General features: G+C 45.3%; 1 protein-coding gene across 1 annotated transcript in view; it reads left to right on the top strand.

Moving 5' to 3' along the window:
- EPHB1 (EPH receptor B1) overlaps positions 1-26,500 on the top strand; it is a 311,624-nt gene that overhangs the window by 242,222 nt on the left and 42,902 nt on the right. The window contains exons 10-11 of the mRNA XM_021715103.1: positions 13,798-14,045; positions 21,482-21,689. Of these exons, the coding sequence (XP_021570778.1) occupies positions 13,798-14,045; positions 21,482-21,689 (456 nt within the window). The remainder of the gene's footprint in view (positions 1-13,797; positions 14,046-21,481; positions 21,690-26,500) is intronic.

Genomic DNA, 26,500 nt, shown 5'->3' with positions numbered 1-26,500 from the left:
ATGAGACTGGGGAGAGATTGATGCATTTTGTGGTTTCCATGATGCCCAGCAGGAAAGGTCTCTCTTGGGCAGGGAAACCTCTGCCCAGTTACCACTGAACACCCTCTCCTAGAGACCCATCTCCTGGGGATTTTGAACATCCCAGAGCTAATCCCTGTGGATTGTGATTTACTCTGCATAACTTGCAATCTTAACACAATGCATCCTTGAGGGAAACAATCTTCCTCTACTTCCTTTTCTCCTCTGCCATCACCTTGCTTTCCTGACACCCTGCCTCAATGAAGCTGCCTCTACTTTGTGCTAAAAGAGCTGGTATGAAGGTCAAATTTTTTTAAGAAAGGATTTCTTTAAAGGTAAGATTTATACAATGTAATTGACAGTGTTTCTCTTAGCCACCTAGATTTGGAGCAGTGGACAAAAATCGGGTTACAAAATGATAGCAAAACTTGAAAAGAAGAACCAGAAATCATTTATCCCTCCTTCAATTTGTTCTCACTCCCTCAGTCTTTCCTCTCTCCCTTTCTCTCTCCTATTCCTCCCGCCCTCAGCAAGCTGTTACTGAATATTTCTTCCATGCTGGATGTGAAGTTCCAGAGGTGAATAAACAGGTCTCCCTCTCAGAGGTCTGACAGACTTAGCGGGAAACAAGCAGGCCAGCCACACTTAATTATTTCTCACTCTCCGCAACACAGTCATGTACAAAGTGCCGGGCCAGGACCAACGAGGGTTCAGGTTGTCGTTCTGGGAAGACTGGCCATGTCAGAAAGGCTCCACGAAAGATCACCTGTGACTTGAGCCTTCAAGTGTGAAAACTAGTAGAAAAAGTAAGTTTTAAAGAAGTATATCAGAGAATAAGGTGGTGACAGAGAAGGAAATGAAGTGACTTAGGGAGGAAAATGAACATGACCTTCCAGCAGTCGTGTGCTGGGCAGTGCGCACTAGCTTGTAAGAGCCAATTGTGTGCGTCGCTTTCCAGCCCGTGTTCAGTGACATCTTGTTGATAGTTTGACGTCTGCAATAGGAGTATTTACACCATGGGAATTGGCAAACATTACAACTCACGAGTCTTCCTTCCTTCCCTTATTCTTTTTCTTTCATTTTCTCCCTTTCCGTTTCTTTTCTGCCTCTCCTCTACCTCCCCTGCTTCTTCTTACTCTTCCCTCTCCTCTTCTCTTCCCTCCTTTCCTTTCCCTTCCCTCCTCTCCGCTCCCCTTCCCTCCTCTCACCTTCTTTTTCCTACCTCTATCCTTTTCTCTGGAGCCTCAGTAGTTGAACATGTACTGCACACCCCTGCCCTCCAGACTATGCAAGGTTATCTCAAAGAGTTGGCGGTACAACCATCCTGTGCCTCCTGAATGTGAAGCCAGAGGAGACAGCTCTGTTGGTTGCAGGAGGGATTAAGTTTAGAGTTCTAGAAGATCTTTATTCGTTACACATTGCTCTGTGCCTGTGACTGCAGTGGATGAATGCCTCCTAACAGTTCACGGGCATTCAAAGGCACTCACTGTGAGGACAGTAGTGATTGAGAGCTAAGACGAGGGACCCAAGAACATATAGCCCTGGAGATAGGAGAGGTTGATGGCAGGGGAGGACTCAGGGAACAGGGAACTGAATGGCCTTGAGGGTAATGGAGGCTTTGGATAGGCTGACACGGTGGCACATCCTGAGAACCAGGGGAGAAACGGCTGCTGGGGAGGGACTTCCTGTGACTAAGTATTAAGCTTAAAGTCTGGAGAAACAGGCTAGGATGTAGAGCTCTGGAGACTGCCACGGGACTTTTAACTCATAGAAAATGGGTTTCTTAGCAGGGGGATGATAGGAATAAGGTTTCCGGGGAGCGGGAACCGATCGAGGCTGTGTTTGGCTTGGACTGGAAGAGGGAGATAGAGAAGGGAGGTGATACCTTGGAGGTGTGGAGACTAGCCATGGGGCTCTGTTTAGGCCAACCATGGGGCTTTGGGATGGCTGAAGCTGGGATCGAGGCTGCATTGAAACAACTACACTTATCCAAACTGGGGTGTATCCGAACAAAATGTGGTGAAGGGGGTGACCAGTGGGTGGGGTGGTTGCCTGGAATTGATTGGGAGGGTGGCCTGGAGGCTCTGGCCAGAAGCGAGGGCCATCGGGTTAGCACCTTGAAAGGAGAGTAAGGTTGTCTGACACCTGTGGGGTGAGGGGAGTAGCCCCTGTGCATGTAAGTGAAGGCAGGGGAGTAAAATCTAGGAACTGTGAGGTTGAAGAATTGCGTCAACTGCTAGAGTCTCTCCTAAAGTTGTTGAGGATATCGAGCAAAGGAATAAAAAATAATAACTGTGAGCCAGGTGTGACGCCACCCAAGAAGGCAAGGAGGAATCATGACGCGGGATGTGATTATTTGTTTAATGTCAGTCTTTCCTCCCAAGGCTCAAAGTCCCATGGGAGCTGATGTGTTTTTGTGAGTCTTGAACCTGGTGTGGTGTACGGCACTTAGGTGCTCAATTAACTGCTTGTTGCATGAAAGTAGGTTCTTGGGGGGGGGAAACGGGACAGGGAAAGAAAACGAGAGAGAACGAGGTAGAGTTCTGGAGAGGCGGACTGGGGTCACAAGTCATTTTGATCCTCTGAAAGTGGCCCAGTGGAGTGAAGGAAAGCTGTTCCTCTTCTCCCTACAGATAACGGGGGTCATTGCAGTCTCTTTAGAGAGGGAGTTGGCCACCTTGGTCTCTTGGGAGATTATCAGTTTACTGTTACCGTGAGTCTTGCTAGACGTCATCTCAAAGGTTGACTCCAGTGCATTGATTAATTCTGATCTGTGTGACCAGTAGAACTGCCCAGAGCATCAACTGGAGCTCTACAGTATGAATGGCCTTCCTGAGTTGTGCTGTGTACAGCCTGTATAACTGTATGCAGCAGCCTGAGAAGGACGGTCAAGTGCGTGGCTATGTAGGTAAAGGTTTCACCAGAAGTTGTTATCCAGGAGAAGACCTGCCAATTGGTCTTTTAACTAATCAGTATACTCTCCTCGGCAGACTCTAGCAGCTATTCATTCAGCATCTGCAAAGATGGTTGATTGTAAAGGAGAAGGAAGTTTGCAGTGGGAGGGGTGGGTGAGAACAGATGGGACGAGGGCAAGAGTGGTGTGTGTGCATAGAGGTGGGACTACTCATGTGAGGTCAGCGAAGGCCCAGCACGTCGCTCTTTGAGGAAGAGGATAGATTTCCTTGGGGATGGTTTGGAAGAAAGATCACCTGTGTCTCACGCTTTGGGGTCTTCCAGAGTGAGTACGGGCAGCATGAGGGCAGCCCCATCCCAAACAGGAGCTCCAGCAGGGAGAGTTTCTAGAAGAAGAAATCACAGAAATATTCTTGGGAATTATAAGCCAAGTAACTGGCATATGTTGAACATATGTGCATGACATGACCCTACATACTTCATAAGCATCACCTCGCTTAACCCTGCGAGTTAGTGTATATGTTTGGGGGGGTGGAGGGGTGTGGATTTTCTTGTGATGAGTGAGGGAATCAACCCTCGGAGGATGGCTCCTGATAGAGCTAGAATTTAGACCCAGCCATCACTGATCTGGATCTGGTAAATGGAACCTCCCGCGAGCTGCCGCTTGGTTGCTGTGGAAAAGAGCAGCTCAGTATTGAGGGGTGTGCTCTGATGGAGATCTCCATCTGGCAGCTTGGAAAATCCAAGCCTCTTTGCTGGGAACTATGATGGTGTCCTTGAATTCATTATGCACATATTGTGATGCTGCAAAGACCATCCCACACTCCCTGGAGAGAGCATGTTCTTCACAGAATACCCTGGTCCCACCTTCTGGTTCTCTTCTGAGTGTGATCATTTATGGGTCTTAAGAAGGACAGTAGTGAGGACCAGAATACTTTGCATTTTAAATTATATGTGCTGGTCCATGTTGTGAAAATAAGCTCAGTGTGTGTGTGTGTGTGTGTGTGTGTGTGTGTGTGAATATAGGTACACAGTTGACCAACGACCGCAAAAGCTACAAGAAAAGGAAAAACCATTTTGCCCTCCCCATCCCTGTATCGGGTATTGTGGCTGCAGTGCCTGTCAAGAAGGTTCCGTCTCACGTGCCAACTCCAGAAGCCTGGTAATGGGTATCCGAGGAACTCTACTGAAAAGATGAAGACCGCGGTGATCAATTAGTAATGTCTGTCCTCTGTGCATGGTCAGGAGGTGGTGGAGAGGTGCATACCATGGTTCTGTTATCCCTAGTTTAGCCATAACCTACTTTCCTGCATGGGCAAGTATGTTAAAACTTGCTTAAAAATCATCCTTTTAAACCCAGTTTAAATGTAGTCTTTAAAAATTCCATTTCTGGTGTCAGCTTGAATTAGTAACTAGAAGCTCCGCTTTCCTTTTTCTCCCCCCAAGGCAGTTTGTGCCTTCAAATTGCTGGTTAAAAAAAAAGTGCAATTGTATGTAGATTCGAGCTCCACATCACCAGCAGCTACTGCTTGAAATACCTGCTGGCAGGTGGATGTTTCATTTTCCAACATTGAAAATACTTTTCTTCTGATTTTATACCTACTATCGAGGCATCTAATGCTGCTGAACCACTTTCTCTCTCTTCCTCATTTTGTCAAGGAGGGTAGGAAGGAGGAATTGGCAAGGAACTGAAACTTGTAGGGAATGATTTCTGCAGCTTCTGGGACACACACAGCAACTGGTTAAATGACCCTCAGCTGACAGTCTTGAGGGCCCAGTTCTCACACTTATGAGGCAGGCCTAAAAATCACCTGTAGGCATGTTTAGGTCAGAGAGCCCTCACCTGCAAGCTTCTGATGCTGTAGGTCCTGGTGGGGCTTAGGAACATGCATTTCTGACGCTGCTGGGACAAGAGCGATACTTAGACGGCTGAACGCCACTGGTCGCCAGACTGGCGCAAAGCTGAGTCTGGATCCTCACCAAGTCGATGTTTGGCTGTAGGACAGGACCTTGAGTCGGCTGCAAAGACGTGTGCCATCAAACTCCAACTGGACCAATACTGGGCTGGCTGCATTTACAGCCTGTAGAAAATCTGCAGGAAAAGAATAAACCGCAACCACTTCCCAGAAGAATCATTTCCTAGAAGCATCTTTGTTGAAAATTTTTATTTTTAGAGGTGTGGGGTCCATGTAAGGGTTTGCTACATAAGTAAGTTGCTACAGGTGAGGTTTGTTCCAGTGAGCCCTCTCTCTCCCTGGTAGTGGACATGGTAGCCAATGGGTGGTTGTGTGTCTCTTTCTTCTCTCCTCCCTCCTCGCTGCCTAATGTTAGTTGTTCCTGCCTTTGCACTCATGGGTCCAGTGTTTGGGGCCTGCTGCTGAGTGAGAACATGTGGTTTTTAGGTTTCTGTTTCTGTAATAATTCACTTCGAATGATGACTCCAACTTCATCCATGTTGCTGCAAAGGACATGATTTTGCTCTTCTTTATGGCTGTGTAGTATTCCATCGTGTATGTGTACCACATTTTCTTTATCTAGTCCACTTTCAATGGGCATCCGGGTTGGTTCCATGTTTTTGCCTTTGTGAATAGTGCTGCAGTGAACATACATTGCAGGTGTCTTTTGGGGAGAGTGACTTATATTCCTCTGGGTGTGTTCCCAGAAATGGAATTTCTGGATCAAATGGAACCTCAATTTTTAGTTCTTTGAAAAAATGTCACACTGCTTTCCACAAAGGTTGAACTCGCTTACATGGCCACCAACAGTGTAGAAATGTTCCCTTTTCTCTGCAGCCGTGTCAACATCTATTGTACGAGGTGGTAAAGGGGTGGCCAGTGGGCAGGGTGGTTGCCTGGAATTGATCGGGAGGGTGGCATAGAGGCTGTGGCCAGAAGTGAGAGCCATCAGGTTAGCACCTTGAAAGGAAAGTAAGGTTGCCATTGTAGTTTTGATTTGCATTTTTCTGATAATTAGTGAAACTGAGCATTTTTTTCATGCTTGTTGGTTGCTTGGATATCTTCCTTTGAGAAATATCTGTTTGTGTCCTTTGCCAACTTTTTAATAGGGTTAATTTTGTTTTCTCTGTTGTTTTGTTTGAGTTCCTTGTAGATCTTGGATGTTAGACCTTTGTCAGATACATAGCTTGAAAATAATTTTTCCCATTCTGGGAGTTTTCTTTTTACTCTCTTGATCTGGGCACAAAGTTGTTAGCTTGATAAGGTTCCATCTGTCAGTCTTAGCTTTTTCTGCATTTGCTTTTGAGGACTTGGTCATGAAATCATTGCCTACTTTGGTGTCCAGGAGGGCTTTCCTTAAGTTTTCTTCTAAGATTCTTATAGTTTGGGGTTTCGTGTTTAAGCCCTTGATCCATTTTTTGTTAATTTTTTTCTATATGATGATAGGTAGGGGTCCAGTTTCATTCTTCTGTATGTGGTTAGCTAGTTTTCCCAGCACTGTTTGCTAAATGTGGTATCTTTTCTATTTTCTTTTGTTTTTGTCATCTGTGTTGAAGATGAGTTGGTTGACGGTCTGTGGTTTTATTTCCAGATTCTCTGTCCTGTTCCATTGGTCTATGTGTCTATTTTTGTTCCAGTACCATTTGTCTTGGTTACTGTAGCCTTAGTAAAGTTTGAGGTCTGGAAGTGTGATGCCTCTAGCTTTGTTCTTTTTGCTGAGGATTGTCTTAGCTATTCAGGCTCTTTTTTTGCTTCCATATGAATTTCTATATTGTCTTTTCTAAGTCTGTGAAAAATGATGCTGGTAGTTTGATAGGGATTGCATTGAATCTATAGATTGTCTTGGGTAGGATGGACATCTTGATGATATTGATTCTTCCAATCCACCACGAGCATGGGATTTTCTTCCATTTGTTTGTGTCATCCTTGATTTCTTTGAGCAATGTTTTGTAGTTCTTGTTGTAAAATTCTTTCATCTCTTTGGTTAGATGGATGCTGAGGCTTTTTTTCTGTGTGTGTGGCTATTGTGAATGGAACTGTGTTTTTTAGTTGTTTCTCAGCCTGCTTATTGTTGGTATATAGAAATGCAACTTTTTGTGTGTGTTAATTTTATATCCTGAGACTTTACTGAAGTTGTTTATCAGTGCAAAGAGGTTTTTGACAGGCTCTCTAGGGTTTTCTAGATATAGAATCATATCATTTGCAAAGAGGGATAATTTAACTTGTGCCTCTTTTGCTATTTGGATATCACTTATTTCCTTCTCCTGCCTGACTGCTGTGGCTAGGACTTCCAATGCTATGTTGAATAGGAGGGGTGAGGGTAGGCATCCTTTTCTTGTTCCAGTTCTTAGGGGGAATGCTTCCAGCTTCTGTTTTTAAGTATGATGTTGTCGTGGATTTGTCATTTACAGCTAATTATTTTGAGGAACGTTCCTTCAATGCCTAGGTGTTCGAGGCATAAGCATCTATCTTCAATATAATGTTAATTTTTGATTTGTTGAAACGATTTGGGGCATTCTGAATTTTTACTAAAAACAAGAAAATTATGGTATATTTGGGAGCGCATATTAAAGGAAGCTCTTTAGAGTTCAGACTATGGCAAATCAAAGTACATAGTGTTACATAGAATTTGTCGACCAAGTCTTCTGGTTTTCACAGAACCTACCCCCACAATACCACCAATAAAAAGTACTACAGACAGCAAGTTCTGGAAATTATAAAATTATGAAAAGCAAAAATCATTTACTAAAGGTACTATAAGAACTTGAATTCAAAGATCATAGGTGACTGTAGTTTCTTAGATTATAAGTGATACAAGGTCTTGATTTCCTGTTTGTTATTAATAATAGCATTATGTCCATTAACTCCCATCTCCCTTTGAGGCATGCAAAAGAGCCAATGACTCAAGACTTAAGCATCCTAGGCTTACCTGGGGATACCCTCCATGCCCAGGTACCTGTCAGGGGGACTTCCTCACGACCCCTGGCAAAAAGCTCTGGTGTGTCTTGATCAGTCATCTGCAAGTCTTATAAGGCTGCAGAAAGGTACTTTTTTCTCACTTTTCTCTTCTAGTATTCCCCCATTCTATATCCCTCCATTTTTGTTTCATCTTTTTAATAGCACTGCCCACATGTGTTTGAACAGTTTGTAGTTTACAAAGCACTTTCTCCTAGACGCCTCTCAACACCCCGTTAGGAAGGCAAGACAGATGATCACTTCTTTTTATTGTATAGCAGCAAGAAAACCAAGTCCTGGAGACGTGAAGGGCCACCAATGTCGAGTGGATTTAGAGTACACATGGAACTTCTTCCTCTGCTCACTACCAATTTTCCTCCCAACTGCACTCAGAGTACCACTAAATTAAAGGGGTGAACACAGTCTCCCAGTGAGGAGTAGGTATTAAGTGACATCCTTTGCAGCTGGTTCTTTGAAAACTTCCTGACTAGGAGAATATGAAGACTTTTTTTTTTTGCAAGACAGGAAATGAGCTTCTTTGACAGAATCACCATTCTTTAAGTCATGGCAGAGCAGATTTCTGACAGCAGTGACACCGTGACCACCAAAGTAACCAATTGCAAAGCCCACCGTGCCTTACCCAAAAAGAGCATGCTTTTATTTTATAATTTTCAAAAATTGTATGATAGGCTGCCACAGAGGGTGAAATTGAAAGCTAAGGCCTTAGAGGCATAGCACTTGAAGACCAACCAGCCACAAAGAGTAAACAACAGCATCCTCGCCAGCATCTGTTGTTGTTTGTTTTATTAATGATGGCCATTCTTACAGGGGCTAGGTGGTGTCTCACTGTTGTTTTGATTTGCATTTCTCTGAATGAGTGAGGGTGAGCACTTTTTCATGTGTCTGTTGACTGCCCGTATATCTTCTTTTGAGAAGTGTCTATTCATGTCTCTTGCCCACTTTTTAAAGGGGTTGCTTGTTTTTATCCTTTCGGTGCATTTGAGTGAATTATCACAGAAACAAAGAATAGAATTCCATATGTTCTCACTCATAAACGAACCTTGAACAATTATAATGCTATAAGAAAGCAATTGGCAATAGTAGGAAACTGTCAGGGGGAGGGGGGTAGGATTGGCAGTTGAGGGAAATTGCTAGGGGAGGGAGGGGCACACCTCATCAACAAGGGTGCCTGCATGATCAATGTTTGTATACCTAATCCTGAAATGTACTTCACATCTCTATAATAAAAATCTTTTTTAAAAAAGAGTAAACAATGAAATAACACCTGCCAATTAGGCAAGTCATTTGATCTGCACCATTCCATGTTTCCACACCTTCACTGGTATCTTCCTTCTCTTTTTGCTCTCCACTCACATCTATAAAGACCACACTAGGCCATACTCCCTGCAGTGTGAGGCAGTCTGTATGCAAGCTCTGCCTCTAAAAGTACCCAAAGCTATCAAGAAAAGTTCCAGAAGCTCCAGGGTTCTTGGCGGCTCGCTGTATTTGTTTGAAATATGCTAGGATGGTTTGGTCTGGGGTTCTCAGCCTTGGCTGCATGTCAGCTTCACCTGGGCAGCCAGACCTGGCTTCATGGACCTGTAACCAGTGCAATTGCACAGGGCCCGTGTTCAGAAAGCCTGCACTTAGCTTAATGGCCTGCTGTCACAGTCTTGAAATTCTCAATAATTTTTGAACAAGGAGTCCTGCACTTCCATTTTGCACTGGGCCCTGCAAATTATGTAGCCGATCCTTTGGGCAGCTTTTACATATGTCAATGTCCAGACTGCACTCAGACCAATGAATCATAATCTCTGGAGGAGGGACTCAGGCCTCTGCACTCGGAAGGCTCCCCAGGCAATGGGGGTGGGCAGCCAACTTTGAGACCCACTGATGTAGAGCAGGATTTCTCACTGGGGCTCTTATTTGCGTGTTGTGGAGGATATCAGATTCCTGTAGAGTGCTTTTCCAAACTCCACACACCAATGTGTAGCAAGTGATAAGTATTATAATTTCTAAATATTCTGCTGCTCTCTGACTCCCAGGCAGGAGCCCTAGATGCCATTATATCTTGCTCTTACCTGCGAAATGAGTTGTGATGTCAGTCACTGTACATGAACTGTTGGGGCCTGTGCAGACCTGCACCAGTTGGGGCATGATGGCCCCTAAAGTGTAACTTCATGTCAGTGGAACTTTCTTCCCTGTGGCATTGCTTACTGAGGCAAGGCCATCTAAAGGCAGGATGGCAGGAGAAGACATGGGTGTGGACAACAACCCTACAACCCTGGCTGTGATTCATAGCTGCATGGTTGGGCATACGTTCCCTGTGCCCCAGTTTCATTTTTAGTGAAATGGGCATAGTAATACCCAGCTCATATTGGAGAAGATTGAATGAGATAAGACACACCAAGTGCTTGGTGTAGTTCCTGGCACATAGTAGGTAGTTAATAAATATGTGTGTACTGTCTCCTCTGTGAAGAAAGATTATCATACGCTCCACCTCAGTGATCAACTATGGCTTTTTTCCTGAAAGAAAATTGAACTCATTATTATGGCAACAAGGAAGAAATACTAACCAAGATTCATCAGTTAGTATACTCATCAACTATGTGATTTGTATGCATTCAGCTCACGGTTATTGAACATCTATTAAGTCAGACGAGTGGTTTCCGTATGCGTACTACATATATACATGCATGCATATATAGACACATATGGGTATGTACAAGAACATATGTACATATATATGCATTCATGTATGTGACAGGTTCCTATTGTTCAGTAACTTTCTTTAAATTTTACTCATTTTAACTACCAAAGTAATGCTGATTACAACAACTTAAATAGCATAAAAGCAACTAAATTAAGTTTACTAATATCATCTTCCTCCTCCCATCCCATCTTTCTAATAAAAGCATTTTGAACTTAGATATAAATGTGTTATGGATTCTTCCATGTTTTCTTTTGGATGCACATAGTGCATGGGCACACAGTGCAGATCACTGTGCTGTAACTTGTTTTTCTCCTCTTCATGTAACAATATGATGTGGGCATTTTAACAAACAACACGTAGCACCCATATGCGAGTTTTCAGTAGCTCATGGCATTCCACAAGATGGATGTGTTGTTTCCAACCACTGCCTTGGTTATGGTCAAGGTGTCAGAGGGATGGGTTTCATATATATGTACTACATATTTACATGCATGCATATAGAGAGAAATGCATATGTCTACATATACGAATATGTGACAGGTCTATGTTGTCCAGTACTTTTCTTTAAATTTTACTCATTGCCATTACTAAATAAGCTAAACATGGTAGTGTTTGTCTATAGAAGGTGCAGGAAACATTTTTTTCTTAACATACAAATTGAAGTATCAGTTCTTCTACTTTTTCTGGATAAAGCAGGGATAGTCCCTTTAGCAGTTTATAACCCAAGTGTGACCAAGGCAAAAACCAAACAAATCATTATGACTATCATAATGATCAACTTTTACTGGAATGCCTGCCATGTACCAGGCTCTACAGCAGATTGAATGTGCAAACTATGGATGTGAAGGGGACTTGGTCTGACCTTAAGCAGTTCACTAAAGTGATTCCATGTCAAGACCAATGTCACAGCGGGGTGTGGTAGCATGCACCTGTAATCTACCCAGGAGGCTTACTTGAGCCCAGGAGTTTGAGTCCAGCATGGGCAACATAGCGAGACCCTGTCACTTAAAAAAAAAAAAAGTTACAAATCATATCTACATGAGTATTTGGCCCATGTGGAAATCTTCCTCGTGGTGCTCAAGCCGACCTCTACTCCAGCCGCGGGTTCTAGCAAGCTCAGTTTTGCACAAAAGTCCTCTCATGGATCTCCCTTCCATTCTTTTTTTTTTGCAGCAGAAAACAAAAAGCATTCCCATCTACATCACAGAATCAACGTGAACTTGCCTTTCTAGTGTGGCCACTAACGTATCCCATTGCTCACAGTTTGCTCCTTCATTTTCTTCCAGAAGCTGAAAGTGAAAAAGAAAGTTTTCCTAGCACAAAACTGTGTTTCTCCTGTCAGGCCTTTAATGCACATTCGGTGCTGCACTTACAAGTAGATATGTAACTGCTTTACATGAAAGAACTGGAAGTTACAAAGCCAAGTGAAATCATACAATCACTTTTGAAAGCACATTAAACAGGATTCAACAGATTTTTTTTTTAGGCAGCTGTGAAATAGTGTCATCAGAATTGTTTTTCCTCTTGGTGACTTCACTGTGAAAATGTTTAAATGCTGTGGCACCCATGGAGGTATCCAGCTTGTGCCCGTTGGAGAAACAACTGGCTGTTCAGCTGCCAGGAGTGCAGTCAGTCGCCAGGCTGTAGTCACAGCTCCTCAGTGTCTGCTTCGGTGGACCTGCAGGGGCCTAGTTCTTTCGGGAGCCCCGGCCACCAGGCGCTGAGCATGCAGAGATGTGAGGGCCTGACTACCTCTAGAACTGTCCGCTGGGTTGGCTGAGACACTCAGGTCTACAGTAGCACCATCGGCGTGGTGAACTGCACCACCTCCTGCATCCTCTCACTTCTGTCCTTCACAGTCAACCCTCAGTGTCTGTTTACCCAACAGGCACAAATTGCTTTCCCAGCCATCTAAGAACATAAACAGGATGCAAGGGGGACTCCAAGAAATGGAATTTGTTTATAAAAAACATTGTATTCTCACAGTCGCCTCCAAAGTACTCTCCGTTTGATGCAGCACACCTATCGAGACGCTTTCAAACCCGGTTTTGCACTTCTCAATGCGGATACCTTTTAGTGTTTCTGCTGTTTTTTGTTTCACCTCTTCCACACTGGCAAAACGTTTCCCTTTGAGAACTTTTTTCATCTGGGAAAACAAAAAAAAGTTGCTCAGGATGAAATCGGGTGAACAGGGTGGGTGGGGCCCAAGAGTCATGCTGTTTGGGGTAAAAACAAACAAACAACTGCTGAACACTCAGCTCAGTGTGGGCAGTGGGCAGGATCTTTGTGTAAATCACCCATCATGAAATGGGCAAAATGTGTTGAAAGAATCTCAAAAAAAATGATAATAACTGCAGTGGAATGCAGCCTCTCTCAGCAACACTAGCTGGTACACTGATACCAATGGGCTCTTAGAAAACTTACCTAGCAGGGGAAGCCTATGCTAAAAGGGACCTGCCCTTCAAAATATAATTCCAGGCTTTTCTGGGTCCCCCCCCATATATCCTCATGCAGAGGGCCAAAGTACCTGAACATGTCCCCTGTCCCCTGAATGTTTTTGCACCAGGCTCTGCTAAAAATGAACCATGATTCTGGCAAAGTGAAACTGACCCTTTCGTTTCAATTATTCAACTGGGACACAAAGGAAAAATTACCTGTGGGGAAAAACAAACTCATATATATATTCTCAAGTTCCACATTAGCTGACCATGCTATTTCTAAGAACTGAGGTAAGGAATGTATTTTTGTATTCCCTTTGTGAGCTGGTTAGAACCAAAACCTCATCATTGCCATGAGGGAACACGATTTCAATTCCTGCCACTTAAGTCGCAACTCCACTCGTAGTATCACTGTTCTTTTTTCTTTTTTATTTTTTTAAGGTTGAGTCTCACTCGGTCACACAGGCTAGAGTGCAGTGGCACCCTCATGGCCACCGCAGCCTCAACCTGCTGGGCCCAGGTAATCCTTTCGCCTCAGCCTTCCAAGTAGCTGGAACCATAGGCATGCACCACCACGCCCGGCTAATTTTTTGATTTACTGTAGAGATTAGGTCTCACCAAGTTGCCCAGGCTGGTCTTGAGTCCCTGTACTCAGGCAATCCTCTCTTCTCCACCTCCCCAAGTGCCGAGATGACAGGCTTGAGCCACCGCGTCCGACCGGCCTATTGTTCTTGTTAAGATGCCTTCCTCGTGGTTCCACAGGCTGAGAAGGAAGAAGGTAATCGTGGCATTCTTACTGTTGCAGGGGAGTTTGGAGAGGTGTACAAGGGGCGTTTGAAGCTGCCGGGCAAGAGGGAAATCTATGTGGCCATCAAGACCCTGAAGGCAGGCTACTCGGAGAAGCAGCGCCGGGACTTCCTAAGCGAGGCCAGCATCATGGGCCAGTTCGACCATCCCAACATCATTCGCCTGGAGGGTGTGGTCACCAAGAGTCGACCCGTCATGATCATCACGGAGTTCATGGAGAATGGTGCCTTGGATTCCTTCCTCCGGGTAAGAGCAGCTCAAGGGCATGCATGGGGCACTGCCAGAGGCAGGTGAATGATGGTTGAGGGAGGAGGGTCCCAGAAGGGCAAGCTGCCACTCAAGATCGCCTGGTGCAACGTGCATGGGTGTTAGCGATGTTAGCCAATATTTGCTGCTAAAAGAGAAGAAAGCCATGCTTGCGGGCTCTTCAGGAAGAGGATGGCATGGAGTAGGGCCTTGATAAATGCTTGCTGGATGCATAAAATGAATAGAGAGGGGCGAAGAATGGCCATTGGTATCTGCATGAATCATGGAGACGGAGGAGACTTGTGGCTGCTGCATCGTACTGTGTGATTCATGCGGACGCCTGCGGCCAGCTCTGCCTTTTGCCAATACAACCGCCCTCCCAGCCAGCTCTCCTCATGTTCCGGCTCAGAAAAGAAGCGGGCCGCCTTGCTGTCACGCCCAGGCCAGGATGAAGACATGAGGCAGAGGTGGGGATAGCTAAGGGCCTTTGGCTGAGACACCTGTGAAAGATCATTGTCAGGACACACCCAGATGGGGGTTGGACACCCAGTGGAACCGCGTCATTTTTGTAGGGTATCAGAAAGCTTCTTGGAGGAGGGGGAGTGAGGACAGCCAGGATGCTGGTGTCTGAGGAGTGGAAGCCAAATGAGCAGGGCTGGGAAGCAGAATCTGTCCCAGACCCAGAGGTATCCTCTGCTGGGGACATTTGGGAGCCTAAGAGCTGACAGTCTACGAGCTAAGAGCAGCATCAGAGAGAAGGCGGAGCCTTCTGAGCAAGGACTAAAGGGTGACATTCAGTCGCAGGCTACGAAGCAACCAAGCAATAGCTGTGGCTGCAGATCCAAGAGTCAGTCATTGAAACATTGCTGGGGTCACTGCTCTGGCCAGACCCTGTACCTATAGAGATGAAAGCAACTTTGCTCCAATTCTCCATTGCTAACTCACAAGACGTTGAGTGGCTTAGTGTAACTGCAGGGTTTGTTGTTGTTTTTGTTTGTGGGGGTTTTTTTGGTTTGTTTTTTGTTCATGAAACTACAATTTGGGCGGGGTTTGGTAGGGACCCCTCTGTTCCATGGGAGCCAGCCGCAGTGGCTCAAGGGCTGAGACTTGGAACTGTCTGAAAGGGCCTTTACTCATATATCAGGGGGTCGATGCTGGGTGTCACCTGACACCTTTCCATGTGATCTGCTTGAGCTTCCTTAGAGCAAGCTGGGTTCCAAGAACAAGCATACCAGAGGAGCAAGGGGCAAGCTTTACCACCGTGACCTAGCCTTGGAATTCACATAGTGTCACATCCGACATAGTGACACGCCCACCTGGACTCAAGGAAAGAAAACAGATGCCACATTCTAATAGAGGGACATCAACCCGGGGCCTCCTTACCCCTAGGAGATGGGAAATCTTGTCATGTCCATCTTGGAGAGCTCAACCTTTCTCAGACATAAAGCTTTGCCAGACCTGAGTGTCCAAAGCTTCTGGCCATCATTTGCCTACCTTATACTTATTGTTTCCATGAGTGAGTATGGAGGTGTGATAAGTGAAGAAGGACTTGAATCTTTCTGAGAACCCAGGAAAATCTTCAAAGAGGAGGGAGAGTTGATCTAATATTGGAGAATAAGGAATTTGCCTAATGGGGGGGGCATGTGGCAGGGAGCACATGGCTGACAGAATAGCAGAACAGCTATGTGCAGGCCAAAGCTAAGTGGACCTATGAGGTAATCTGTCAGCAGCTGTGTGGTACCTCCAGCAATTAAAGCAGAGCTTAGGACTGCAGTGTGGAAGGGTGGCTGGGAACTTGCGTAGAAGCACAGTGCTAAAGCCACTTCTGCAGGGCAGGCACGCATTTTCTGCCTAGTCTGGGTCCTCAGGCAGTAGGGGCTGTTGTCTTTCTGGGTGGTCATGGGAGACAGCTGGTTTAGACTAGGGGACCCGTGTACTTTGCTTGGGCCAAGCCTCCTGGAGGGTAGGGGTTGTGCCTTGTGTTTTGAAACCCAGTACCTAGAACGGTGAGCCCCTGATAAGTGCTAGTTGAATGAAAAGCATGAACAGTGATTTCCAGAACAGAAATGTTAGGGGGTGGTGGGAGAGATCGCGTCATCTTCTGTGTATGTGCTTTCTCCGTCACTGTCTTGAAGCCACACTTGTCATGTCAGTGGCTTGATAGGCATGGTCTACTTTCCTGGGACATTCAGTTTTGATCGGAATCAAAACTGAAGACAGTCCAATAAACATGAATCGAAGGCAATGTTAGAAGGAGTGTTTTCTGGAAGCAGCCTCAAGACCTTACAGGAGTCATTTATTTCCTACCAGTCACCTGACTAGACATCACAGAGAGTAGCTCCTTGATTTGGAGGCTGTGGTCAGCCTCCCTCCCTGGAAAAGGAAGCTTCATTCTCAGGAGCTTTCAGAAAACCAACACCTCACCCTGCTGGTCCTCCCAGGCCTGTCCTCTTTGGGGACCCAGGTCACGGAGGAGCTTGGACACCAGCTTTTCTCAGGATGGTGATGCTGAGGTCGCAGGGGGAGAAGGCCCGGGGGCCAGAGAGGAGCAGAGAGGAGAAGGCATGGCAGGAAGGAAGCAGAGGGCAGGCAGTGCCGGGAGGAGAAGGGAAATGAAGCGTTTCTGACTCCTTGCACGGCGTGGAGGCAGGTAATCTATAAATCTAATTTCAGCCTTACTGCCGAACCCTGGAGCATAGCAACATTAATTGATGTATCTGCTGCTTGATAAAATCGAAAAATAGGTCATCAGTTCAGTTCTACAGGGTCCATCTTCTGGGAAGTGGGATAATTTTAGGATCACTACTCAGAGAAGAAAGGAAAAGGGTTCATCCTCAATTTGGGCAACGACTTTCTCCCCTCCGACTCCTCCTTTCCCATTGGACATAGCATCTGTGGAGAGTGACCACAGCGCCAGCCCCGGGTCAGCACCTGAGAGGCTCCGGGCATTGAGGATCCCGTCGGCACACCAGACATGACTCCTTGCAGTCCACACGCTGTTCCTATCCCATTGCAGGACTCAGCATCCCTGACGCTCTAGTGGGAGTAGAAACACCGTGATTCTTTATCACACATTCGGGAGATGGCTCATGATTATCGTTTTTTTTTAATGGCCGAGTCATCCATCGGTTAAAATACAAATCCAGGATTTCAGGTTTCCTTCTTGGCAATCCAGTTCAAGGGATTGAATCTGGTGGCACTTTCCCAATCTTAGGAATGATTCCTGAAGGCCTGGGGAGCGTCCCGGGCTTTTTCGATTTTATCAAGCAGCAGATACCCACTAAGACGGTCAGCATGCTCCGTAGAGCTTGGCCTTGTGGTTGCTGCTGGGTCATTCGCAGATGGTCATAACTGAATTTTGGAAGTCACTGAGTAATGTCACACAGGGACATTTCTCATCAGGGAAGCTCACTCAAGAGCCGAAGCTCAAGGCAGTAACCCACATGTCAGGAAGAGGGCTTGGAAGTCTCCAGACCAGGGCTTTGGCTTTGGCTTCTTCTATGAGTCACCCCTTGGCCTTCAGCAAGCCTGCTAACTCAATTTCCCAATCTATAGACTAAAGGCATTGAGCTGGATGAGCTTGAAAGGTCCCTTTCAGCTGGAAAAAAAATCTATGATTCATTTTCTTCAAACAAATCAAATAAGGGTTTCATTTCCTGAAGTGGATTTGTCAATGAAAGTTGAAATACCTAAATCCTTCCTGTCTAATATAAGGGCCAGCCAGTGGCTTCAGTGCATTTGCAGAAAAGCAATTTCAGCAGAAAGCACTTCATGAAGGGAAAAGTTTAAATCACTTCACCCAGGTCTATATTTCTTCTCTGTGCTATGTTTTTCCCGTGTGCTCAGCATGGAGCCAAGTTCTTTCTCAAAGTCACTAAGAGAAAAGTTGGGCGTTCTTTTTCTCTCTCTTGTTTATCTCTGTATGCGGCTGTTCATATCTCTGGAAGTTCCTCTTGGGGACTTATGCCAATCAACTGAGCATAAAACAGTTAAACATGCCAGAAAAATCTTAATGTTTATATCTTTAGGTTTCCCCAGGATTATGAATTCGACAGTCAGGACCCTGCCTACTTTGGTATGTGGTCTCCTGCAGATCTGAAGAAAACATGCTGCCCATGGCAAAGTCAGCATATTCCAGTGGAAAAAGGCACTGGACAGGGGTTAGGGGATAAGATAAGAGTAGCATCGTTAATCAGCCATGGCTTTTCTCCCTGCAAGGCTTATCCACAGCATTAGAGCAGCCATTACCTGTTGATCGGAGATGGACTGTCAGTGGAGAAGCAATTTGCCATTCTGAACTTAGGTTGCTGTTATAACTCAAAATCACGCAAAGTAATTTAAGGCTGATCACATAAACTTTCTGGGTCGCCTTTATCTTGTCTGTGAAAACAATATAATATCGCCTGCCTTGCCTACTGCGCAGGACTAGTTTTAAAGAGCAAAGCATTTTCTATGAAGTATGACTTGCCACCCAAAAGTCAAGACATGGAAGAAATCGGTGTTTGTTGGTTAATCAGCTCAAGCTTTGGGTCCCAATCATCTCCTGCAATCACAGACGCCTCCCTGCTACCTGCGGAGCTCAGAATGCTCTGTGAACCGTGTTCCCCAAAGGCAGTGAACCCAGGATGTCTCCCTCTCACCCCAGAAAGCCATGAGGAAGCCTGAGTCTCGGCCTCCCGGTGCTCTCAGTCTCTCTCACCATGCTCATCTGAGGTACAGACGGGACCTGATGTGTGAGACACGACTGAAGCCTTGCCGATGGTAGCAGGGACCATTGCCGCCATCTTTGTGTCCACAGGGCACTGAGCCAAGCCCTTTCACTTGTATTATGCAATTTAACCTCACAGAACCCTATGAGAAGTGGATTCTGTGTCCTTATTTTACAGATGTGAGGATCATGGCTCTGGTGGTTGAATAACTTGCCCAAACTCACACACAACCTGTGAGTTGTAAAGCCGAGATCCAAGTCAGGTCTGTCTGGCTCCAAAACCTGGACCTTTAACCACTTTTGTCTGATGGGAAGACACAAATGGCTTAAAGCAGAAACAGGTACCTCGCTGTGTGGACTTTCAACAGTGCTCTTCTTAGAGTTGTTTGCAACCTCCACCAGTGCCCACCCCAAATGCCAGCTTTTTTAGGGAGACGCTCTGTGAGTGTAGTCATTACAAAGAGGAAATAACAGACTGAACTGAGAAGGTAAACCATGTCACTTGTGGCCAAGGTACATTTCTGGAATATACCAGAGTTGCGTCAGAACTTTCCGAGGGGGCAAATCCCCGAGACCTGCTTGGAGAAAATGCATGGTGCTGGTGGCAGCCTGGCTGAGCTCTTGGGAAGGTGTGGACTGCAGTGCATTAGTGAGAAGGGGAATCTGCGTCACTCACTGCAAATCCAGCGCTCACAGATGGGCAATGTATGCTGAAAACAAGGCATCGTTTCCAAAAAGCAGCTCCGCACTTGCTTGGGTGTTGCTCAGTAGAAATGCTTTGGAGAAAGCCTCCATCCAGTCTCCTGGGCAGGTTGGGAGGCTCTTACGGTTTGAGTTGGAAATGGCTTGGAACTTGGGGTGTGTCAAGCCCGGTGTGCCTGGGGGCCCTCCCTTTGAGAGGGGGAATGCCAGTTCTTCAACCGACTAGGGCGCACAACCTTCGGAGCACAGACCCAGGCATCTCGCGCGGGGAAGAGTCTTCCACAACTCATGTTGTCATCACTAGATTGTTGGTGTTTTTGCTAATAAACAAGGTGTTTTCGGAACAGGTCTTGTATTTTTCCTTATGTAGGTTGCATAGAAAATGCTTTGGCAGGAGCACATGCATGAATGACGCATCTTACATGTTTAAGTGAGATAATTCACGTGAATGCACTGTGTCACATCTCACTTACAGCAGATGCTCGGCGGATGGGTACTTCTCGCATTCTCTACGCTTTCTGCATTTCACACAAGGACTTCAGGGCACAGGACGTGACTCTCTTGCCCCGCGTCAGTGTTGAACATTAAACACAGCCGAGACCCCAGGGGTCCTGCCTCCTGTTCACCTCTCCTCCAGCCTGAGTATTCGTTCCAATGACTGGGCTGTGTTCTGCTTCTAGATCACACCTCCTGGCCCTCTGGGGAGCAGTTGGGGCTGGACTAGATGGGAAAATGTACTCTTGGCAATAAGGCTCAGGGTTTGCTGATTTAATCGTGTGTGTAGAGCCAAGATCCAGGAGCTTCAGGGAGGCCAGAGGAAGCCATGGGTTCATTTGCTGAAGAGTCTGTCATCTAACCCGGAAGGGCATACATCCAAGACACTGGGAGCCCACCAATGAGCAGAGAGAGAGGGCAGACTGAGGGTTGCCACTGGGAGATGCAGAGAGAGTTCCCATTCATCAGGAGGGTTGTATATGCCACAGACCATGTGAGGGTCCCCTGCTCCGATCATCCCTGAGAGGTAGGTGTGGCCATCCCAACACAAAGACTGATAGCCCAGGATTGCCTGGATGCCTTAAACGCTTAATTTTAGAAACAGGAAGAGATGTATTAGTCATTTGTTCAACTTATATTTGTTGAGCTCTTTCTATCTACCTTAAAGTTTTCTGCCCTGATAATCCTGTGATGACCACAAAAGACAGGATTCTTGTCCTCAAAGAGGGTAGCATCAAGCAACAGAGACAGACAGACACATACACACGCACGTATACACATATGATTAAAAGTTGTGATATGTGCTAAAAAGAAAGATGAGATAGTAGAAGAAGAATCAGATACTTAGAGGGGGGGAGTAGGTATACGAATGATCTTTCTAAGGAAGCATCATCTAAGCAGAGAACTGTCTATTAAGCAGGTAGGTGTCGATTCTGAGGAAAAAACGGAGGGCATGGCACATTTAAGTGCCCTAAGGCCAAAAAAAAAAAAAAAAAAACCAGCTTGTCTTGGGGGAAGAACAGAAAGATCACCAGTCACTGTGGCTTTAGCACAGGAATGGGGGATACAGTTGCCCAAGGTGAGGCAGTAACTGATGCCAGGGCATCTTGCGGGCTGGGCTGAGAAGCTTGGAGATTTCTCTTAATGCAATGAGAGGCTATTAGAGAGTTTTAAACCAGAGAGTGACATGGCCTGATTTATGTCTTAAAAAGATGGCTCGGGCTGGAGAGAATGGATTGCGGGGGGCGGTGCGGGCAGCTGTTACAGGTGATGGATGACGGCGACTTGGTTGGAATGGCGGCCGTGGAGATGGAGAGAAGTGGATGGGTTTGAGATGTAATTTGGAGATGAAATTGACAGGGCTTGGCGAGGAGAACAGAGCGTTCCAGGAGAGGGTTGGGGATGGAATGAGGAGCCGTGAACCGCTTGGGTTGGCACTGGCAGAGCTGACAAGCAAAGGGGCCACAGCATCCCATCCCTGTTTAGCCACGGAAGCCCATCCTGATCCTGATGCACTCATGTCTCGTTACAGCAAAACGACGGGCAGTTCACGGTGATCCAGCTGGTGGGTATGCTCAGGGGCATTGCCGCTGGCATGAAGTACCTGGCCGAGATGAATTACGTGCACCGGGACCTGGCTGCTAGGAACATTCTGGTCAATAGTAACCTGGTGTGCAAGGTGTCTGACTTCGGCCTCTCCCGCTACCTCCAGGATGACACCTCAGACCCCACCTATACCAGCTCCTTGGTGAGTCCTTCTCGGTGGTCGTAGCTAGAAGCTTGGCGTGAGCAAGAGGGGCTGTCCACGGTTGGGGACCTGTGGCAGGGCACCCTGGGAGAATTGGGACCTGAAGAGATCTCTCCACGGAGGGACCCAGAGGTCAGGAAGAGCATCCATCCCGGAGAAGCAGCAGCAGCCAGTTGTCCAGGTAAGCAAGCATCTGGACATAGGCACTGAGGAAAGGCCAGTGCCTTTTCTGAAGCCATAGTGTTTCTTGGTCATTGGGAAGGGAGATTTCGGAACAGATGATTCGGGGGAATCAAAGCAGGTGCACCGGAGATGTTAATCAGCACGGAGCAAGCTCTGGGCATGGATCTTCAGGACCCAGGTGGCTTGGGCACTGTGTCACCAGGTAGACTCTGGGCCCCACTTGATTTTCCCTCTGCAGAGGTTCCAGATAGCTTTAAGTACCATCTACATGATGAGTACTCTTAAATGTGTGTGTCCTGCTCAGCCTTTCCCTCCACATCCTGAGGCAGCTCTAATCATCTATATCCAACTGCCTAGCTCACACAATTCCATTTAGAATGTTAACAAGTCCAAAATAGAGCAAGGGATTTACTCTTCAATATCCCCTCCCTAGTTTCCCTGTCTCAGTAATTGGCACTACTTAACTCAAGACTGAAACCTAGGAGTCATCCTTGATTTCCCCGTGTCTGTGCCCAGCATCTCAGGCGTCCCTATGGGGGTCCTATAAAATATCTCCCCCCTTTCCATCTCTGCTAACCCCATTCCTAGTCCACCCTATTCCAAAGCACCATTCTCTTGGGCTGTCCCAGTGGCTTCCTAGCCAATGTTCCTGGTTTCCCTTTGCAGCATCCAAGGCAGTGGATCTACCTACCTACCTGCCTGCCTGTCTTCTTTAACCCTGCAAATACATGATTACTGTAAAAATTAAAACAATACAGAGAAGGAAAAGAATAACAGATTAACTACAATTCCCTGGCCACAGGGGTTAGTAAACGTGTTCTTAAAAGGTCATCTAACTGGCCAAAAGGCGAAAGGGAGGTTGTTATGCAAATAACTACATAACCGTTGACAAGGCGACCCTGTAAAAGGTTGTAAACATCATTTTAAATCATAGACTATTAAAAAATGTGACCAACCAGGTTTGTCGCTCAGGCCATCGTTGACCTCCATCCAGCCTGAAGCCCCTGTTTCAGCAATGAGGTGTGTCTCCGTTGACATTTTCTCTTTGTTCCAAACTCTGAACATTTTTATTCTATAAAATTGGGATCATACGATGCCCATTCCTCTGCATTCTTGTGTAGTTTCTTGGGCATTTTTGCGACCAGATTGCTCTTCCAAACGTTTGTAAACATCGAAACTCCACCAGGAATGTTTGGTGCCTGTCTCCAGCAGCCTCACCAGCACTGGAGGTGATCAATCTTTAAAAATTTGCCAAATCCATCAATGAAAAATGATACCTCATTTTGTCTTCATTTGCATTTTCAACTGGCTGCTGGTGATGTTAATGTCTTTTCACACAGTTGAGGGGATTCTTGTTTCCTCTTCTGTTAATTGCCTGTGCACGTGCTTACTTACGTTTCTGCTGGGGTTTTTTGTTGCTTTCTTAGAAACTTATAGAAGATGTCTCTTTATATGAGGGATATTAGCCTTTTGCCAGCCATATATGGTACAATTCATTTCCCCCCATCTGTTGTGCTTTATGTTGTTTATGATATTCTCTGGCTTGCAAATGGTGGGCATCCATGTAATATCTCTCTGCGGTTCTTGGATTTCCTGCTTTGTTTGAAAAGTTCTCTTCACTCCCAGGTTATAATGTTTTTTAAAGTTTTCTGTACTATTTTATTGAAGAGGGGGTTTGTTCTATATTTGAATATGTAGCACTCCTCAAATATATTTATTTTTCCCATGTGTTATCTTTAAAAATTTCTGGTGCACAAAGAACTTGATAGAACTTGACTAAGAACAGCTGTATACCCGCCACCTAGATTCTAGAATTAATATCTTGTTATATTTGCTTCTGCTGTAACTATCCATCTACCCATCCTTCTGTTCATCCATGACTCCCTCCATTTCATTTTTTTTAATTTTAGATTGAGGAGGCCAAGCACATGTTTGTTGCATGGGCATATTGCATACTGGTTCATTTCCATGTAACTTGCAGCCATCATCTCTAACCACTTCAGCATACATGTCTTTCACTGGAGTTAAATATTTGTTTATGGTCTTTTTTTGTTTAAGGTAAACTATCCATAGAGTGGAATGTACAAGTATCAAATGTACATTCACAGAGTTTTAAAAAATGCATGCAACTGTGTAACCCGAACTCTCATAGCAATACAGAACATGGCCGTTCAACGTGGAAGTTCCCTCACGCCTCCTCGTTCAATCCTCACCCCACCCACACCCAGAGGCAAACAGGATTCTCATTTTTTTTACCATAGGTTTGTCTTACAACGCCATGTAAATGAAATCATACAGCATATGCTCTTTTGCGTCTTGTTCACTTAGCATTATGCTGGAGAGACTCGTTCGTGTTGTGTGTGAAGCAGGAATGGGTTCCTGTTTATTGTTGAGTAGTAGTTCCTTGCGTATTCATCCATTCTCTTGTCGATAGGCACAAGGGATGTTCTGGCATTCATTTTCGAACGTGTATTGGGAAGCATAGTCTTATGCTGTTTTGCTCAGGTAAACAATTGTGCCAGCACTACTTATTAAATTATATTATTCATTTTTTTATTGAAGTACATGTCATCCTTAACATATTAAGTTCATTATATGAACTATTTTTTGATGATCAGTTCTGCTCCATCAGTCTATTTATTCTTGTGCTCAGTCATACTTCTCGGATTCTAATAACTTTAGCAAAAGTGTTGCTATCTGTGTCCTGATGATAATAATTTTAGTTAAAGTCTTACTGTATGGGTAGAGGCAGTTGTCCCTCATTAGCATTTTCAATTTATTAGAAAGAAAACACTTTTTGGGTGACCTCACATATCTTTTCTTTCAAGTGCAATTTAAAGTCACCTTGTCTCATTCCAGCGTATAGACACACACACGAACACACACACACACACACACACACACACACACACACGCACGCGCGCACACACACACCATTTGGATTTTGAATGGAGTTCTAGTCTGTCTTTGGAAGGACTAACATTTTATATCACTTCTCCATGTTTTGCCTTTTATTCAAAAGAGAAAAATTGCATTTGCTTTTTAAACAAATTATGTTTCTAAATACAATGTATTCATGTGACAAATATTTGCCGAGCATCTACTATGTGCCAATACTGGACCACAAGCTGGGGACATAATCTTGATAAAAAAAGAAACAGTGCACTCACATGCTCACAGTTTAGAGAGGACTGGGGGCATTCATCAGGCACATCGACAAATGAGTGCATACTCACCAGCTGTTGTGTGGGGCACAAATAAAACGATGAATAACAAAATAGCCCAACGGAGGCTAGGAAAATTAGGAGAGCTTCCAGAGGAGGAGACAGTGCTACAACAGAGATTTGAAGACTAGGTCAGCAGAGGTTTCAAGACTAGGTCAGCATGGGCTGCCATCTTGAAATACCACACACTGGATGGCTTGAACAGCAGACGTTGATTTCTTATGGTTTGGGGGCTGGGAAGTCCCAGCGTGGTTAGTTTCCTGGTGAGAGCTCTCCTCATGGTTATGTCCTCAGATGCCCTTTCCTTGGTTTGTATGGAGAGAGAGAGAGAGATGGAGAGATCATGTCTCTTCTTTCAATTCCATCATGAGGTCCTCACTACATGATCTAACCCAACTATAATCACTTCCTAAAGGCCCCACCTCCAATACTAGCCCACTGGGGACTAGGGCTTCAATATACAAGCATTCAGTCTATAGCATTCTGTTTCAAATGAATGTGGCAGGTTAGACCACAGAGGCTGAGGGACAGCACGTGCAAGGCCTTGTGGCAAGAGGGATGATGAAACAGAACTGAGAAGGGACCCTTGTGTTTGACATTGGGAGAATGAGAAGACAAGTTCCCAAGGAGGGCAGTTATATCACATAAGATCTCTTAGACCCTAGTGATAGGATTTATAGCCTTAGAGAAACGGGAAGCTTTTCAAGGACTGTGTATATGTGTGACACAGATACATACATGTAGTCCAAAGGTGATGGATTTACGTTTCAGAAAAATGAAATTTCTCTCACCTTTCCTTTCCAATCTCTTTCCTTCCCTTCTCAAAACAAAACAAAGCAAAACAAAAATAATCTTTCTTGGATTTCTTTCTTTTCTTTCACCAAAAAGTCATTAGACAGGCTCAACCAAGGTGTATCCCAAGCAAGAGAGATGAGCTCTTGCTGGGATCAGGACCCATGTGTGAGGGGGTTACCCATCAGCAGGTTTAGGAGATTAGCAATATACAGGGAGTTTTAAAAACATATTGCAGATAATAGCAGTTGTTAGAAAAGAACATACCATTTGTATTTCATATTACATTATAGTCCATGTATATACATGAAAAGCATGACTGCTACCTTGAAGTGTATGGTGTTGAATCAGAATGCAAGGTATTGGGGCACGTGGAGGTAGAGAAATAAATACAGACTGAGAATGCCCTGAAGTACATGCATGTAGCCAAGAGTACACCTGGCACTCAGGTCTTGTGTTTTTATACACTCCACTAAAAATAACCAGGACTCGTTGGAGAAATGGCCCTGGCCTGGACAGGGAACATGCAGATGAGCCCAGCACATCTTTTTGTGCCAGAAAATGAGAAAGTACTAACAGAATAATTGGACATGTAAACCCCCCC

The sequence above is a fragment of the Carlito syrichta genome, unplaced genomic scaffold, assembly GCF_000164805.1.
Source record: "Carlito syrichta isolate Samal-C Ts95f unplaced genomic scaffold, Tarsius_syrichta-2.0.1 Scaffold306659, whole genome shotgun sequence".
Taxonomy (NCBI): domain Eukaryota; kingdom Metazoa; phylum Chordata; class Mammalia; order Primates; family Tarsiidae; genus Carlito; species Carlito syrichta.
The sequence above is the reverse complement of the archived record's forward strand: the minus strand, read 5'-3'. Positions and strand labels throughout refer to the sequence as shown.